Genomic DNA, 19,343 nt, shown 5'->3' on the forward strand with positions numbered 1-19,343 from the left:
AACTTAATGATAAAACAAAAACGAGACGTTTACTTCTCAGTTTGTTTTGTACAGGAACAATGGCTTACTGTATCTTGAATGAGCTACTACTGCCATCAAGTGTTAGAACTCTACGTTTCAAGTCACACAAATGCACAAAACACACCACCAAAACTGCAATATGTTTTCAACATAAAAACATAATACTCTGCACAACATAAAACATAGCAGAGCCTACGCCATCCTATGGCACTTAACGACAATTTCAAAAAGGCCATCAGTGTCATTAAAATCTTCCAAATAAAGCAGTAACAAGCGAGTATGAATGACATATGTGACTCAGTTTACTTCATATGTGTGGGAAACAGATGGTAAGATTGTCCGCCTCCTGGTCTCCTGGTCTTCATGCCTTTGTGTCATATCCACTCCCCCAGCCCATCCACATCATGTGTCCACGGGGCTTGGGCCTTGCTTCTAACCCACAGACTATGGCAAAGGTGATGGAAAGTCTAGAATTATGTCAAGGCCAGAATGTCAAGGCCAGAAAGTCTAGGATTATGTCAAGGCCAGAATGTCAAGGCCAGGATTATGATAAACAGACACACCCTTTCACTCGCACATACACATATATATCTGTAACTTTCCATCTTGCTAGGAAAAACTACAGAGAGATTCTCTTTGCTGGTTTGATGATGTGAGCAGTCCCACTGAGGAAGCCCACAGCAAGAACTGTGGACAAGCCAGGTGCAGTGGCTCACGCCTGTAATCCCAGCACTTTGGGAGGCCAAGGCGGGTGGATCATGAGGTCAAGAGATCGAGACAATCCTGGTCAACACGGTGAAACCCCATCTCTACTAAAAATACAAAAAATTAGCTGGGCATGGTGGCACATGCCTGTAATCCCAGCTACTCAGGAGGCTGAGGCAGGAGAATTATCTAAACCCAGGAGGTGGAGGTGGCAGTGAGCCGAGATCTCGCCATTGCTCTCCAGCCTGGGTAAAAAGAGTGAAACTCCATCAAAAAAAAAAAAAAAAAAAAAAAAAAAAAAAACAAAGAACTGTGGACAGTGTTTAGGAACTGCCCTTGGCCCCTAGGACTAGCAGGTGCCCTCAAGTCCTAAAGGTGGCCTCCAGGAAACAGACAGCTAAAGGCAGAGCCCTCAGCCTTAGAGCCACAAGGAAATGAATTCTGCCAATGATACAAATGATCTTAGGAGTGAATTTTTCTGAATTGAGCCCATCAATGAGAACCCAAAGCATTCAATACCTTAATTACAGCCTGTATCAGTCTGTTCTCATGCTGCTAATAAAGACATACCCAAAACTGCATAATTTATAAAGAAAAAGAGATGTAATGGACTCACAGTGCCACTTGGCTGGAGGTGGGGGCTCACATTCATGGCAGAAGGTAAAGGAGGAGCAAAGTCATGTCTTACATGGCAACAGGCAAAGGTTTCATCCCTGGGGCGGAGCCCACACTCCAGCATACAATGGCCAGTGCATCACTCACAAAGTGGATTTTACCCTGGAAAACAACAGGGCTCAGAAATGCGCAGCTGACAGAGAGCAGCAGGGACATGAACCAAGCAAGGAGTTCAAAGGCAAGAGCAAGGCCACGTGTGAGATGGAGAAAGAGGATGCCTTTGAAGATGAGATACCCCCAAAGAAGAGCCTTCTCTCCAAAGTTTCACAAGGAAAGAGGAAGAGAGGCTGCAGTGATCCTGGGGGTTCAGCAGATGGTCCAGCAAAAAGAAAGTGGCCAAGGTGGCTGTTAAATCTGAAAACCTCAAGGTTATAAAGAATGAAGCCCTCAGCGATGGGGATGACTTCAAGGACTTTCCAAGTGACCTCAAGAAGGCACACCATCCAAAGAGAGGGGCTACCATGAATGAAGACAGCCATGAAGAAGAGGAAGAAAGTGAAGATGACTGGGAAGAGGTTGAAGAACTTAGTGAGCCTGTGCTGGGTGACATGAGAGAAAGCACAGCCTTGTCTCAATCTCTCCTGACTGTGAAGCCAGTGGAGATAGAGACTGAAATGCCAGAGCAGACAAACACAAGAGAAAGAAGTGAAAAGACAAAACTGGAGTTTGAGACACATCTTTGGAGGACAATGAGACGTTTCAATAAAGAGGTCCATGAGGACACACACAAGGTGCATTCTGTCTGCTAGCAAATGGCTTCTGCTGAAATAATATCTGCAGGCAGCCAGATCTGCATGCTATTGGCCTCTCCATCATCCCAGTCCACTTTATCAGAGTGCCTACTCGAGATGTGGACACCTACTACCTCTCAAATCTGGTGAAGTGGTTCACTGGAACATTTACAGTTAATGCAGAGCTTTCATTCAGACACTGAACAAGATAACCTGCAGACTACATTGGAAAGAAAATTTCCTATTTACTCTGCTCGAAATGATGAGGAATTGGTACATATATTCTTACTGATTCTCCATGCTCTGCAGCTTCTGACCTGCCTGGTAATGTCTCTACAGCCAATTCCTCTGAAGTCAGCAGCAGCAAAGGGAAAGAAACCTTCCAAGGAGAGATTGACTGTGGATCCTGGAGGCTCCTCAGAAACTTCCAGCTAAGTTCTAGAAAATCACACCAAGCCAAAGACCAGCAAAGAAACCAAACAAGAGCAAACCTTTGCTACAGGCATCTGCAAGCCAAGTGCCAAAGGGAAGAGGAACAGGGAGGCAGAAAGAAACAGAGCAAGCCCTCCTCCAGTGACGAAGATGAGGGCACAAGGGACAAGCAAGAGGAAGCAACTGTGTGATGTTCACATGGCCAGGAGTGGCAAGTGGCCTCCAGGGTGTTTTATAAAGAGGATAGTGGCAGTCATGAGGCTGGCAATGGCTCTGATTCTGAGCTCTTCACTGGAGAAAACTGCTCCCTCTGATGAGGATTCTGAGCCCAGCCCTCCAAAGCAGAGGAAGGCCCCTGCTCCTCAGAGGACAAAGGCTGGATCCAAGCATGCCTCCAGCACCCAACATCGGAGCCATCATAAGGACCAAAGCTTTCCAGCGGCATCTTCAAGCTCTTAGAGCAGAAAAAGAGGAAAGAAAATGTCCAGCAATGGTGAGAAGGCAGAAAGAAGTAGCCTGGCTGGTGTAGATCAGTGGCTAGAGGCATTCTGTGAACAGGAGAAAAAGTGCATATGTGTGGACTGTGGGCACAACTTGGTGGTCCAGCCTCTGACCTGTTACAGGTACACCACCAAGCCCATGACCTATGTGGTGGGCACTGACAGTGACTGCTGGGTCAAAGATGTCACACAGATGAACGACCCAGCCTGATTGACAGTGACCTTCAAGTATTGGGCTGTTGCTGAGTGATGGGTAAAGACCTTGAGACCATATCAGAGCCTATTTATAGACCGGGGAAGAAAGAAGACTTTGAATTTCAGGCAAAACACAGGGACCAGTCTTTGCCCACTGCCATTGGCTTATATGTGAACTACTCTCTGTATGCCTTTGAAGCAACATCCCCTAAAATATGAGGACATCTCTCCAGAGACAGCTGCCATCCTTGGGTATTGTCATGAAAAAGTGGTCTACTCCAGGGATTGTGTGCACACTCTGCACTCCAGGGACACATGGCTGAAGCAAGAGTGGTGAGGCATGGAGAAGTGCCCTACAAGATGGTGAAAAGCTATTCCAACTGTGCCTGGAAAGCCTGACTTGCTGAGCACCAGCTGGAGGAACAAAATGACCTGGGCCTGTTTGGCTACTGGCAGACAGAGGAGTATCAGCCCCTCGTGGCCGTGGGTGGGAAGGTGCCCGGAATGAGTTAGGGAACATGTGCCTACCTTGATGCCTGTTGGCTGTGTCCAGCTGGAGGACCTGCCCAATCTAAAACACGTGGCCCACAAGCTGGACATCAACTGTGTCCTGGCTTTGATTTCCATGGCAGCCACTCCCATCACATGACTGATGAATACATCATCTGCGCGGTATTCAAAGATGTGCTCCTGTCCACCTAGGAAAATGAGCAGATGATCATTGAAAAGAAGGAGAAGGAGAAAAGAGAGAAGTGGGCTCTAGGGAACTGGAAGCTGCTGGCCAAAGGTCTGCTCATCAGGGAGAGGCCGAAGCATCACTGCGGGCTCAAGAGTGAGGCACCAGCTCCCCAGGCAGATGCAGGAGGTGAACTCTCTTCTAATGAAGAGGAGGGGACTAGCTCTCAAGCAGAAGCGGCCAGGATACTGGCTGCCTCCTGGCCTCAAAACCGGGAAGATAAAGAAAAGCGGAAGCTGAAGGGTAGCCCCAAGAAGACCAAAAGGGAAAAGAAGGCAGCAGCTTCCCACCTGTTCTCATTTGTGAAGCCATGTGCTGAGCCTCCACTACAGGGACACCCACCACTTGTCGCTGCCCTGCTACAGGCCCCACACCTGCCCTAGGCATGCCCAGCGCCCAGTGATGGGGGCTTCTTTGCTGAGATGGCAAACTGAGGCAAACTGAGGAGGTGCTGCAGGTCCAGCCTGGCTCCAGCCCGGTTCCAGCCCTTGTCAGATTCACCCAGGATGAAGCCTTCAAAGCTTTTGCTACCAAAGCCCACTCACTATTTGGGCTACAGAAGACTTTGCCGGAAGATACTTTCCTGCCTCCTAGACCTGTTCTTCCCATCTTTGGAAATGTCAGTTTTGGTATGGAAGCCACTGGGAGATTTCTGGATGGTGGTGCATCCATGAATGCACTGATCCTTTCTTCCAGTTAGAGGCTTCATCAGTCTGACAAGTTCACTTGCCTCGGTTGCGGACCTGGGACCCTTTCTCTGAAGGCCTGTTACCTTCCCCTGAATCAAGCTTACTAATGCTGCCCTCGCTGACTCTTTGCATTAGGGGAGAGAGCAGAGCATAAGTACAGGTCATCTCAGATTATGGAATTTCTGGGATCTAGTTTCCCAAGTAACATTTTATGGTGGCAGAAGCCTAGAAAAAGAGCTAAAGTCAGGGGAAAAAAGCACAAACACCATTGAAAATTAAGGAACTGTTAGTAAAAATAGATCAGTGTTAAACTAGATTCTATTCATTACCAGAGAAATGTATAAAGCTCTCTGTACTATAGATACTCAGGAGAAATAACATTTATAACATTTTGAGGAAAAAATAAAGCATTTAGTTTTTTTTTAAAAAAGTCAAGGTACTCTTATAAAACCATTAGATTAAGACTTACTCACTACCATAAGAACAGTATGGGGAAACTGCCCCATAATTTAATTATCCCTCACCTGGTCCTTCCCACAACATGTGGGAATTATGGGAGCTCCAATTCAAGATGAGATTTGGGTGGGGACACAGCCAAACCATATCATAGCCAGCTGAGCCCCTGGGCAGAGCCCACTAAGCTATTCCTGGACCCCTGACTTCTGAAAAACTGGAGATAATAAATGCTTATTATTTTCAGTAACCAAGGTTGTGATCATTTGTTATATAGCAACAGAAAGCTAATACAACATTCAACAACAGGATGAATGTGTTATATTTCAATATTGAATCAGAATATTTCATTTCATGGTATTGAAAGAATATGGGTAAATTAAAAATGTGTCCTTACATTTGTCAACAGGTACAAAGTTACAGGTAGAGAGAAGGAATAAGTTTTGGTGACTTATCAAGTGACTACAATGAACACTAATGTACTGTGCATTTCAAAATAGCTATGAGAGGATTTTAATTCTCACCACAATTAAATAACAAATATTTGAAGTAATATACTAATTAGCCTAATTTGATAATTCCACAAAGTATACATGGATGGAAAGATCACGTTACCACATGTGGTTATCAGGTTACCACATATGTATATATGCAATCATTTGTCACTAGAAAGAAACTATAAAAATGTGTCTTTAAAAACTAATTCAATGTCTGACTTTTTATTTAACATGCTTTGGTGGTAAATTTTCTTAGACAATTTACCAGTACATTCAAAACTTGTATTATATTTCTAATCTCAGTAAAACTAAAATCATAATCAAAATAATAAATTGCTGCCTCTCTCAAGAAAATTTGGGCAAGTCAATAATGTGTCAATGTTTTTCTAACAGGGAGAGTAAACATTATCACCATGTAAAAAGTATATAATGGCAAGAATAGTTGTATAGAGGTCACATCAATTGATGAAAAACTGGTGTCCTTAATCACCAGTAAAATGAGTTAACCACCTCTTTTAAAACAAAAGAAACTGATTGGAATTCCGCTACAGAAAAATGGTCCATGTATAATTCTCTCAATTTAAATCTATTTTTGCATGACACACATGTCCTTAGAAAAGTATATCTGGGCTCTCACCGTTCCATTTTGATTGAGTAGAGCAGGGTCAGAATAACTGCCAAAGGTGAGTCCATATCTAGAAAGGGATACTGTAAGCTAAACATGTCAGCATTCTGTACTTTGAGTCAAGCAGGCTTGTCCTCAGCAAACCACAGAGCATATGAAATTAAATGAAGTCTGTGGATTCTACAGGTCCCAGGGCAAATGTTGGAGTCCTGATCCAAGACCCCCTATAAAGGTCTCCATTTTCAGCCAGGAGCATAAATGACCTGTGCTAGCTCCAGGGCTTTCACATATTTTGCTTTTCTGGCATTTAATGGAGTCTTATATAGACTGAAGTTCCCAGCGGGCAGTGTTCCATTTTGTGTAATTCCACTCAGCACAAAAAAGTAATAAAGGGATATACTCTGAGACGATTTTCTCTAGGTTCAAGTATGGTAGCACTTTCCTTGACGTTTCACATAGCAAGGAAACAAGCCAGGGGAGGGGAGGGGGATACCTATTTTTGCATTAAGCACAAGTGTCTTTACATGTACTATATCACCTCCTTTATAAGTCACAAAGTATTTAAATATAAAGACGATAGTTAACAGTTACTGAGTACCTGCACTAAGTGCTTAAAGGAATTACAGTAAGTCCTCACTTAGCATCACAGGTTCCTGGAAACTGCTACTTTTAAGTGGAAAGACATTTTAAAAATGTGTTTTTTTTTTTTTTTTTGGTTGTTTTGCCTCAGCAACGCTATAAGGAAATGACATTGAGTAAAACATTATTAGAGGACATGCTATATGCATTGAATTCTTTACACAACTGTTTGGAAAAATGTTCCTGTATAATTGTGGTATAGGTAAGGAATCTGAGGCTTAAGGAGATTAGTAATTGGTGAGTTGAAGTTGAATCACATTTATTTAAATTAAAATCCACATGCTTAACCACAATGCTTTAAAGGCTTCCCTTGTATATGCTGTATGGTCAGTGAAGGGATAAAAGGAAAAACAACGGGAATATTCTATTCCCAAGGACAAACCTGTGGTATTCATCCTGGAAATAATGATATTTGTTTAATTGAGGTGCATATATTACAAATAGCAAAGTACCTTCCAAAATGTATGTCATTTAGTTATCACAAAAGTCCTACTGGTGGTTTGGGAGAGCATATAGCGATGCCACTAAGAACCTAACTTGGGGTCAAACAGGTTTAGGCTTAAATAGTAGCCCAGAAATTTATTAGCCCCACAACCACGGGGAAAGTAACCTCTCAGTTCCCTCATCTGTGACAGGTGATAAGATATGCCTGTCCCTCAGGCTCGATGACAGGATTATTTGTCAGTGAGCACATGCAATAAAAATGTTTGTGGTCTTGTTATACTTATTATGAATCCTGATTCCCAAGAGTAAGAAGAGTTGGCACCGGCCAGAAGGTTAAGAGAATGGGCCAAGTTTTCTTTCTTCAGTAATTTTCCTTTATCCCTTAGGCCATCCAATGGTGTAGAATGTGGGGTTTCCAATACTCAAGTTCTCCCGTCCCCACCCGGTTCAGCTGAAGGCCCATCTTCTAAACCCCTGACTCAAGGCGATACAACGCGTTCAGCTAAACTCCCTCCAGCCTTGCTTGATTGAGCAGCCCAAACTCAGCCTGGACACCCGCTTCGCCTCCCTCAAACACTGCGTCATAAGCCCCCTGCGAATGTTCGCCTGGAGCCTGGTTCTGGCTAGAACCCGGTCTTACACAGGGAGGACGATTTCGACCCCAATTGGCTGTTGCCCTGGCTGTTGTCTTGGTGGGGACGCGGGAGGCCACGGCGGGTATATAAAGGCTGCTGCTACCTGCGCCACACCAGTCCCGCCAGGACGGTGACAGTGAAGCACCTGGGTTGAGAGGGAGCAGTAAGGTAACCGCACAACCCCTGCCTCCCTGGCCCCCGCCGGCGCCTCAGCCGAGCCGGGTGTGGGGGGACCCGGGAGTGGGTCTCACTGCGTGTCGCCTGCCAACACCTTCCTCCCCCACCATCCTTACCCAGCCCCTGTCTCACCCAGCATACCTGGGCGAGACAACCCGGGTGCGAAGGACAAGAGATTACGACCGAAGAGCGAGCAAACCAGGAAGACAGCGGCCTCCTGGAGAGTAAAACGTGATCCCAGGGGCAGACACGTGGCGCTGCGTGAAGAAACAGACGAGGCTCTTCCCACCGTCCCGTTTGGCCAAACTTGACAGCTTCTGGGTCGCTGCCATCCAGACCTCTCAGAGCTCCCTGAACCATGACGGAGACCTTCAACATGAAAGAAGACCCTGTGAACCTGGGTGGCGGTGGAGCACACTCGTCCTCCCTGCACTCCTGGTCGTCCTGCTACCGAAGGCGCCGGGGCGCTACCGTGTACAATAGATGGCACCGCTATGGCCCCAAGACCGAGTATGGGCCCCCAAGGAAACAGCCAAAGCAACAGCACAGCCCGGGGTTTTGGTTCCAATCACCCGTGTGCTCTAACTGGGGGTGCTGGGGAGGGCCCTGGCGCCCACCCCCTCCAGTATTCTGGAGGCCCCCCGGCCGAGTGCAAGTGATTAGTGTGTACGGCCTGCACCCGCTCTGCTTTTGCTGCTGCTCCTGCTGGAGCGGATCCTGGAACCCTGGCTGGACGAGGTCCCCAGGCAAGAAGAAGCGCTGGGGCCGCAGGGGCCGCAGAGGTCGCGGCCCGCGCCACCACCCTCGCCGCTCCTCCTCGCGGAGCCCGCCGGGGGATCTGAGCATGCCGCTGCGGCCGGCCAGCCCGTACGAGTGGAGAGCGCCTGGCTTGCGAGCGCCGCGCAACACCACCCAGTTCATCATGGACCAGATCTATGAGGACATGAGGCAGCAGAAGGAGCTGGAGCGTCAGCAGGAGGCGAAGAGGGTGCAGCAGGCCGTGGTGGGCGGCGAGGCCTTCCCAGCAGGATCCTCCGGAAACAACGCGCCCCCTGGCGGCAGCGAGGAAACCTGGGCGCTGCAGGAAACTTTGTATGACCTTGTACAGAATCCTCTAGCATTCAGTCCTACCCCAGAGGAAAACCAGTCTCCTGCCCCTATGCTGGTGAAGGAAGAGGAGGAGGAGGAGAAAAATGATGAGTATGACCAGGAGGTGTGTGATGTAAAGGAAGAGAGCGAGGAGGAGGAAGAAGAGGTCGAAGATGATGAAGAGGAAGAGGTTGAAGAGGCTGAATATGTGGAGGAAGGGGAGGAGGAGGAAGAGGAGGAGCTGGAAGAGGAAGAGGAGGGCCTGGAGGAGAACAGGCAGGGAGGGGAAGAATTTCACCTGCCTCTGGAAATGCCTTTATCACTCTTTGTAGGGGCTGAAGAAACGAGAGAGAACTTTATAAACTGTACTTTTTTAAACCCAGAGCAGATAATTCCCAACATACCACAGGAATCCCTGTTCCTGGCACAGGACTTTAACTGTTAGACATCAGAAAAGGGATTGAGGAAAAGGATGGAACTGATTTGAGGCTAAACTAGATTAGCAATTTATTAAAAACTGATTAAAAAGTGAGTTCCATTAATAAACAGATCTATGTAAACACCTTCTTTGGCCATTAAAAAATGTTTAAAATTTGATGTGGTTGTGTATGACTATGGGTGGTGGGGGGAGGGAGCTTTCAAATATAAATTTACTGGAACTGGTTAAAGGCCAAATATTTTATTACTTACATTTGAATATTTTCATTTGATATCTTCCCCTCTAGAAAATTGGATTGTTTTTTAAATCTGATAATGCTGAAAAAAAATGCTTTGTTTTTGCAACAAATTTATACAACTTAGCCACTGCTGATCTTGGAATTAAGAAATAATATGTTACATGCTTAAGAAGAACATTCTAAGGCTACTGAATGTTCACCAGTGCTCTTAACAAAACTGAAGCCATTTTAAATTCCTGCATTTTTTCAACAATATTTTTCCTCATAGATTTTTCCACCTTCAGAGTTCATTTTTGAGGGCTGTATTTTCTTAACCCCATTTGCAGTCTCTTGTGGCATCGCTCATTTATATTCCTTGTTCCACAGTGCTATGGATCTTCCTCAGAAGAACATGAAGTTGCTTCTGTGGAACTGGTTATCTGCCATGGCCTCAACAATCCATAATCCATTCATGGAGAGGATTCCCATGGTCAGAAGTCAACTTGCACATCTAGTTAAAATCCAAGGTAACTGCAAACAATGGAATATAGCTTAGGTTTTGAAGCTTTGTTATTGGACATAGTCTTTGTCATAAGTTCTGAGCAGCCATAAAGATAGTTTTACAGAATGGATTTTTTTTTAAAGAAAAACATTATTGACCTTTTGGGGATGGAATATCTTATTTGTTTTTCAATTTGTCTTCCTTATAAAGGAGAGTAAAACAAAGACATGTAAGTGTGAGTCTGTGTGAGCTAGTTTCTGATGTCTAAACAGCAATTACCTATGGAGAGAATATGTCATTCAAAGTAACAACTTTTGTTCAAACATTTTTCGGATGTAATAATATGTTTCTTCCTGGACAGTTAATAAAAGTTCCATCCATAGCATATTTCCAGGATATCCTTAGATGTTGAATTTGAATCTGCCTTCTCAGAAATTACATCATTTGACTTTAAACCACAACTTAGCATTTATTTGTTGAAGAGAAGAAGGTGTGGTGATGTCTTACCTGAGTGTTGATTGTTACTGATATATCACAGTTTTCAAGGGGATAAGCTTAAGCTATTAAATAATTTTAAAAAAGGATTAAATGAAAGTAATTGCCTCTCATTTATCATTATTTAAATATCACAAATCTATGCAGCAATGCTTCAGTGGCCAAAAGGATGAATAGAAGAAAGGGGGAAGACAGAATAATTTTAAAATTACACCAAACATTCCAAATTGCAGTGGTGAATAACCAAAACTCTAAGAAATCATTACTTTCTACAAATGGAATTTCTTAATGACCTCTAAAATTAAAATTAGCCATCTCTATGTGTTTTACTGTTCTAATACGTGTATGTAGAGGGAAATCAGTAATCCACCTCCTGAAGCTAAGTAATAAATCCTTGCAAGTCATAGCCCATAAATACAAAAGGTCAAACTTAAGTGTGTTCTCACTGGAGAAGCCTTTTTTCCTTTTAGATTAGATGTCTTCACAATCCCATCCAGATATTTCTCTATTTCTTCCTGCAAAATATTTTACTTTTAAATTTAAGGATTCACTACATATTAATTATCTCCATATGCACAAGGTGTTATTCACTAGTTACTTCAAGGGATGTAAACATGGGCAATGCCTCAGGAGTCTACATTCTTGCTCATGAACCATTATTCAACAAATATTGAACTACTGAGGGCCAAGCACTGTGAACAATGATGAGAATACTATAGTGAATAAGCAAAAACACTCTCTGACATTGTTATTGTTTAGTAAAAAAGTCAGACATTAAATGAGTTAGATGGATGGTTCATAGCAAGTGTTCTGAGAGAAAGGTACCACTAAAGAAACATAGAGCACTGGAGTGCCCATGAATAAGGCTGAAGATGTTTATTGTGGGCAGAAAAACCCCTAAGTCTAAAGGCCGAAAGGTGGGAGGAGCTTGGTGCTTTTGAGGAACTGAGTGTCTGGACAGACCAGAGAGACTGCGAGCAACAGGCAATGAAGGCGAGAGAAGTGTGCAGAACCCATATCATCTATTCACTTTTAGGCCATCCATATCTTCTGAAATAGACACCAGCAAAAATTAACGTGAGGAAAAATCTATTAGTCATCAATGATTCTCTACGTGAACTTTTTTTTTAATTAGCCAGATATTGTGATGTTTGCTTTAATAATCCTGATGACTAATATGAAATAATTCAGCCATGTGAAGGGTTGAAGGGATTGCTCATCCCGGAACACCCACCATCCTAACCACCCACTATCATGTAATGCAGGGGATCCGAGGGTTTCCTAATTTTACTGTTCTAATACATGTATGTAGAGGGAAATCAATAATCCACCTCCTGAAGCTAAGTAATAAATCCTTGCAAGTCATAGCCCATAAATACAAAAGGTGAAACTTCAGTGTGTTTTCACTGGAGAAGCCTTTTTTCCTTCTATATTAGATGTCTTCACAATCCCATCCAGATTGGAGCACCATAGTTCTCAACTCCCATGGAGAGCCTCTTGCAGCACCATGTATTCAGTACAACTTGATGATCCCATAGCCTTTACAGTGTTAGTATGGCTCTTGATAACCCAGTGTTTAGTTTTAAAGGTACATGTATACCTGAAAAGAAAAGACAATTTTTCCAAAATAAGTTCGTTATTAAAATCATTTCACTGCAATCCGAGCACTTCGGAAGACCGAGGCGGGTGGATCACGAGGTTATATGGAGACCAGCCTGGCCAACATGGTGAAACCCCGTCTCTACTAAAAATACAAAAATTAGCTGGGCATGGCCGTGTATGCCTGTAATCCCAGCCACTCAGGAGGCTGCGGCAGGAGAGTAGCTTGAGCCAGGGAATCGGAGGTTGCAGTGAGCTGAGATCGAGTCACTGCACTCCAGCCTGGCAACAGAGCGAGAATCTGTCTCAAAAAAAAAAAAAAAAAAAAAAATCATTTCCAACTTTATTGGTTGAACACAGTGAGGATGAGGTGTCAGTCATTTCTTTCAAAAATGGAGCTATTTTGTCAATTGTCAGAAAAATAACATTATAAATTATAAACATGATTCAAGGTCCTGAACTTGATAAGCATCTTTGCTGTCTATTCTGAGGTGTTTTTTTTTTTTTTCTCAAGTAGAGATTCTTGCATTTTCATCTTCTAGGGACTGACAGCATTTCTTGATTTGTCTTCATTACTTGTCTACGCAGTAACTTAGAGAAATTTTATTTTCTGTGAAAAGATTAGCCCTCTAAAGATGGCAAATAAACTTGACATCTAGAGATCAACTCTGAACTCTGAGTATAATTTTATAAAATTTTAGAACATCCATATATGAGGAAGATAATATTTCTAACATCTTTAGTTCCGTTAAAATAAATGGAAAAGGTGAAATGACCAATCTCCTGCCACTTAACACCAAACCTACAGATCTGGAAAATAATTGGTACATCTCCCATAAGTGACCATGGGTTTTAAGGGAATCGATAAGATTTAAAAAGTTTTCTTAAATTGTATTTTGTTTTTAGCAGGATAACAGAATGATACATGCAGTCCTGTTTTGTATTCAATCAAGGTTTATGTTAATGTAAAACAATTGAAAGTTACTCAAGGTTGTCAAATCACTTTGGCCTTTGATATTAAAATCAAAATCAGAATGTGGCTTTCTTAGCTGTTTCAGTCCTAGTGTTTTTCTTCATTTCGTTTTAGTTAATTAGTGGAATACAGTCCAGTATCAAGGTCAGCTGATGGAAGAGAAGGAAAGGATTTGGATGTGGGGTGGGGAGGCCTGGATGTGTGTTGTTCTGCTGCCTAAGTGACCTGTGGTGGTAGCCAATTGCCTTGGGTTTCTGTTTCCTCAATGTTAGTGATTATACGTGATTACTTCGGCATATTGTGAAGACAAAATACCCAATATCTAAGCAGAATGGTATTTTAACTACAAAACACTGTTGACCCTTATACATTAAACTACATTTTATAAAGTTATCTCACATAAATTCTGAACATTAGATCAGTCTAAATTTATTAGCAAGGCCCAGAAAATTTCATAGCAATTCTATTGGGCTGACATGTCAGATATTTCAGTTGTTATTAATACCACAAGACTAAGTATGAACCAACTAGTCCTTGAAACGCAGTTTTGGCTTCTGGCAAAATAGTCTGTAAATGCACAGTTCACACTGTCTACTGCCTTGATATTTGAAGTATGGTCCATGAATGAGCAGCACTGACAACACCTGAGAGCTTATTACAAATGCTGAAGAAAGCCCAGGCTTCCCCAGACTTACTAAATTAGAATATGATTTCTAACAAAGTCTCTAAGTGATAGGCGTGTATGTTAAAGACCCAGAAGCTCTGTGGTTTAGGTGTTAGACCCACTGCAGAAGGCTCATGGGAATTTAATGATTAACTCTATGGTTTATGCATTCAAAACTATCATATTCTACTTGTATGACCTCAGGATTGTTACTGAAATTTTGACATCTCATCTATAGTACCTACCTCATGAATGAAATGAGATTATAAAGACTAAGTGAGATAATAGTTACCAAGCACTCTGAACAATGGCAATCAGTACTTTCTAGTTATAGTAAGTATTCAGTAAATACACAAATGAGGCATAGACATATTACGTGATGTCTAGAAATTACTTGTTAGTGATGGAGCAACTATAAAAGTAAAATCTCTCAAAATAACAAAATGATTCATTAACTCTGTCCTATTTCAGCTAGTATAACTATAATCAGATACTTTACCTTTGAGCTGCAGACACCATTATGCAGCCCAGCTAAGAACCAGTTAAATCTCTAGAGCTACACTCTTTCCAAGATAATATTCTCTGTCCTTTATCACCTCTTTGCCCCTGCCCTTGCCCCAGGTCCATGATGTGTCCTTTTATGGTTGACATTAATGCTATAATGGTTGCTGTTAAGAATTACTCATCCTTTTCCATAGAAGCAATGGATACTTGAATGCATCTTTTCAAAATCAAAATGAAAGCAACTGTAATACTTGAAAAAAAATCTGTTTGTAGTGGCTTAATAGTTTATGTAAGTGATATCATGACAATCTAACACATGAATATTTTATGCATAATGTATACTGATATACACATTTGGTGGGAAAAAAGTTGCCTAAGTGGGATAAATTGCTATAAATGTTGTTTTGTTGCTTCTCATATATAATTAAAGTAAAATCCAAATTTTACTTTAGAAAAATATTTATAAGAATGTATAGGTAATTTTATGCTTGTATAAGATAGCTGGATATCATTCTTCTTATTACCACTTTATCGAAAGTTCTGTTTCATGCTACACTTAAAGTTAAGCTTATTGTAAATCAAGATACAGATACAGATATATGAAAATGCTAGAACATTTCAAGAGGGAAACTCCATCTTAAAATTAATTATTTAAGTAAGTAAGTAAGTGGTTAAGTCAGGTCATGAGCAATAGGAGGACATTAGAGTCCTGTTTTTCTGGTTGTTTTGCTTTATTGTGGTGCTACCAACTGTGAAAAGCTGAGGCCAGCCGGGGAGCTTGTGAGAACTAAGGACCACCCAGGAAGTCCTTGTTTCAACACCAAATCTAATTTAAAAAAAAAAGGAAATGCCAAACAATGTTTAATGCCTGTTGTAAGTCACTTATACAGAACATTTAAACTATCACAACGTAAACCTCAGATTTCAAAGCACATTTGAATACATACAAGGTGGTTAACACACATTATCACTTTTAAACATATAACTACTCTATGAACTAATGCTTTTTTTCCCTTTTCATGGATAAAATAACTGAAACTGAAAGGAAATTATTTCAGGACCCAAGTTCCCTATTTTAGTTAAAAGCTGTAGGCACACTGTGTTACTTCAACATACTATTGTTTTATTACAAACAACTTGTCTAGAAACAAAACTTCCTTTGATAAATTTGACCTGACTCCAAGGAGGGTAGGCATCTAGAGAAGAGATGCTAAAATCCCTATTTCAATTATAATTCTTACACTAACAAACACGAACGTCAAGAGTGTGATATGCAAGGTTGATTCACCCTTGCTAGGCCACTGGGCTGGAATCAGTCATCCTAGAATATAAGTGTTTTTTTTTTTTTTTTTCTTTTTAATGGCCAGGAGGAACTAAAAGAAAGTTATTTGGAAAATCAAGACACAGAAGAATAGACTGCTCTACCTATATATTGCTGCATGGTAATATGAATAGTAGTTCTACTACAAGGGGCAGGGTGGGAGGCAGGGAGGGAGTGTTTGAGACAAATGTATTCCTGGAACAAACCACATTTAAATACTTCTATGGCATTGCCTTAAATCAAGCATACATTCATTTCAAAATAAATTCAGTCAAGATGGGTATAACAAGTACAGAATTTAACTTTTAGATGTCAACCGTTTTAGAAAATCCGCTTACATACAAATACTTGTATAAATAGAGGTACATAGCAGAGTTTCTCTAACAGAAAAATCCTATATTCAGAAGGATTCCCAAGAGGAGTGACTGACAATTGCCTTCCTTGAATGATGGGCAGTTATTGGATACTACAAAACAGAGCTAAAATTGTTCTCTGTAACATGAACTCTAGGGCCTAATGCCATGCAACTTTGAGCTGCTAGTGACTTTTGACAACTTGCTAGGGTCATGTCTCTGCTGCAGATGCTATAGTACCCTAGTGGGTCTACCTTAGTATGATAAATTGATTTCTAGCACACAGACCATGCATGTATTTCTAACTCTGGTTTCCAACTACTAGAGTATCTGTATTATCTAAACTATTGTAAATTATTGTAAAATTTAACATACAAACAATAGCCTTAAATAAAAAGCTCGTAGAATTTGTATGTTGAAAGGTCATCTGCTCAAATCATTTATTCTTCCCATCTTTTTAATACAGAAAATATCTGAATGTTTTCTATATGAAGATCACATGCAGAACTGTTTTTTTTAGTGACGTAAAATATGTGGTCCTATTTCCAGCAGTAAGAAGTTCTAGATTTCATTTTTTTTTTTAATTGGCTGACCCAGTGCAGTGGCTCATGCATGTAATCCCAAAACTTCGAGATTGAGCCCAGGAGTTTGAGACCAGCCTGGGCAACATGGTGAAACCTCATCCCTATCAGTAATAATAATAATAATAATAATAATAATCTGAGGCACGGTGGCATATGCCCGTGGTCTCAGCTACTAAAGAGGCTGAGGTGGAAGAATGGCTTGAGCCCGGGAGATGGAGGCTGAAGTGAGCAGAGATGAAGAGCAAAACGCTTACCTAGCAAAAAAAAAAAAAAAAAAAAAAAAAAAAAAAAGAAAGAAAGAAAAGGCTTTTGCTTTTGACCTTAATTTCACCAATTGGTTCTAGTTTTGCACTATAGGAAAATAAACAAAGATGTCATATTTCAAACACAAAAAGGACTTGGCTGTATTTGGATTTGGACTATCTTTTGGAGACGCTCCCCTACTTCTTTACACCATTGTTTGCGTTACATAAATTTTGACTTATCATTTTCCTAGGCTGCTTGCTTCATTCTAAATACTTTTCTTTTTCTTTTTTGGGTGTTGCTTTTAGAATGGTCATTCTAAACTTAAGACACCAATCACACACTATTCATTCACTCTTCTCATGAGCTGGACGCTATATTTCTATTCAGCCATTAAGACTGTGCTGCCTAAATTCAGTACTGTGATTTCAATAAATAAATGCAATGCAATATTTAGTGAAGCATAGTAGACAGTACCAAGAGTTGTAATAAAATTTTAATGCTTACTGCATTTTCTTTTACTTTTTGATTTCTTTCAAATTCTATTGGTGATATTTTATTATTCTGGGAAGGTTATTTTGAGTAAACTTTTAACACCTGTGACTAGAAATATATATTTCTTTTTAAAAATTTAGATTTGACATTAACTGGCATTTTTAGCTGTTATTCAAGCTATTAATATTGGCATCGTCTGATGGATTCATATGGCATCTGAAATTTTTATAATGATTGGTAGTTCTGTTATCATGCATTATTTGTGTATCCTCTCCTATGAATATATTCAGATTTTTAGCGTGTCACTTTTAGTCCTAGTAATTTAAGACTCTTAACTGGTGTTAATTTACCATTTCTCACAAAAATTTCTATTAGACTCGACATTTTATATGACATTTATCATTAAATAGTACTACCAAAAGCAGAATTGTAATGCTGCCATATATAATTACGGTTCTTATTTTTTATTAATTTTTATGGATTGCAGAATTTCCTTGAGCTGGGAGATTATAATATAGGATGGCAAGCTGAGATCAAGACTAAGTGGCTCTATATGTTCCCCTGGTAACACCCCATGGATTTTTCCAAAATCAATGTTCATCTTTTCTGAAAAAAGAATAAGTATTTAATGTTTTCTCTTAATATTAAAAAAAGTTTGTGAATTCTACATTATTTCCTGCACAAATATTTAATACAAAACGCATTTAATAAAATAGCTTGCTCTTCACTGCCTGTTTCGCCTTAAGTAGAACTTATGCTCTACAACTATTTACATATAGGCGCCACCTAGTGGCAAAGGCAAAACATTTACATGTAAGTTAATGATACATGAGCTGTTGCGTTATATTCACAGATGCATCTTTTGGAACACATAATACATTAATACATATGCAGAAAAAGTATTTTAATGGTGTTATGACAAAGAACTGTATTAAGATATTGAAACTATTTATTTAAATATGCTGCTATATGGTTTGGTGTTTAAAAGTTAGTATCTTTTCGAACTACAAGACTAGCAACCAAAGTGTGTGAATGAAAGGGGGAAAATACTGGCCCACAAGAGTCCTTGTATTTCTGTAGATTATTATTTTAATACAGTTATAATCATTTTATGCCATGAATCATATTTCATCTGAAGGCATTTCTACAGTACTTCTATTTGAATTCCTTTTGACAATAACACCACTAATTAACATTAACGATCTGCACTTACAGTGTATCTGTTTTGCTTTTAATACTGACAATAAACAAGACAATTATCAAGTTTAAAATTGCTAAACTAAATAATGCTTAACACTTTAATCCCGAGGAATAAAAATGAGCGTATGTATCCATTGGCCCAGTAGTAAGAGCAGGACTTGAGATAGTCACCTCCTGGGACTCAAACACGGTGTAACCTGTCTTGTTAGGGAAAGAAATAAACTTGCTTGTTTGCTGGTCTGGCACCTAGAAGATAATTAATATTTTTATTGCTGCCTGATTCCCAGCTCTTTCCAGCTGCTTACCTACATCTAATGGGAGCACAAATCAATGTTAAGAATGGGTTCTGCCTTAGCCTGAGAGGTAGTTTCTGCATTTACAACTCCCTTATTGATGCATTCATCAGTTACTCCAGAGAACTTCTAGAAAGAGGTGCTTTGTACTTCCTTAACACTTCACTTTATTGATACTTCCAGTATCTTTAAAAAGTATCTTTAATTACCTGTGGTTC

At 40.7% G+C, this 19,343-nt stretch overlaps 1 protein-coding gene and 1 pseudogene across 3 annotated transcripts; both read left to right on the forward strand.

Annotated features, from left to right (window-relative positions):
* Positions 1 to 1,587: 1,587 nt before the first annotated feature.
* On the forward strand, positions 1,588 to 4,378 carry LOC100388002 (DNA repair protein complementing XP-C cells pseudogene; annotated as a pseudogene).
* Positions 4,379 to 8,092: 3,714 nt separating this feature from the next.
* CCER1 (coiled-coil glutamate rich protein 1) lies at positions 8,093 to 18,357 on the forward strand. 3 transcript variants are annotated; one of them, XR_004728928.3, is made up of 4 exons: positions 8,093 to 8,145; positions 10,287 to 10,426; positions 16,004 to 16,078; positions 18,120 to 18,357. XR_004728928.3 is itself a non-coding variant. In XM_035257177.3 (2 exons), exon 2 carries the CDS (start codon positions 8,513 to 8,515, stop codon positions 9,686 to 9,688), a length of 1,176 nt encoding a protein of 391 aa, XP_035113068.2. In that variant the 5' UTR covers positions 8,093 to 8,145; positions 8,275 to 8,512; the 3' UTR covers positions 9,689 to 9,834. The 3 variants fall into 3 exon arrangements, 2 of the variants coding, with proteins under 2 accessions (XP_035113068.2, XP_035113069.2); XM_035257177.3 differs by lacking the exons at positions 10,287 to 10,426; positions 16,004 to 16,078; positions 18,120 to 18,357 and adding an exon at positions 8,275 to 9,834; XM_035257178.3 differs by lacking the exons at positions 10,287 to 10,426; positions 16,004 to 16,078; positions 18,120 to 18,357 and adding an exon at positions 8,291 to 9,831.
* Positions 18,358 to 19,343: the final 986 nt, after the last annotated feature.

This window comes from Callithrix jacchus, chromosome 9 (assembly GCF_049354715.1).
Source record: "Callithrix jacchus isolate 240 chromosome 9, calJac240_pri, whole genome shotgun sequence".
NCBI classification, from domain to species: domain Eukaryota; kingdom Metazoa; phylum Chordata; class Mammalia; order Primates; family Cebidae; genus Callithrix; species Callithrix jacchus.

Excerpts from the sequence above, each read along its gene's own strand:
- CCER1 (XM_035257177.3), top strand. The coding sequence starts at position 8,513 with ATGACGGAGACCTTCAACATGAAAGAAGACCCTGTGAACCTGGGTGGC.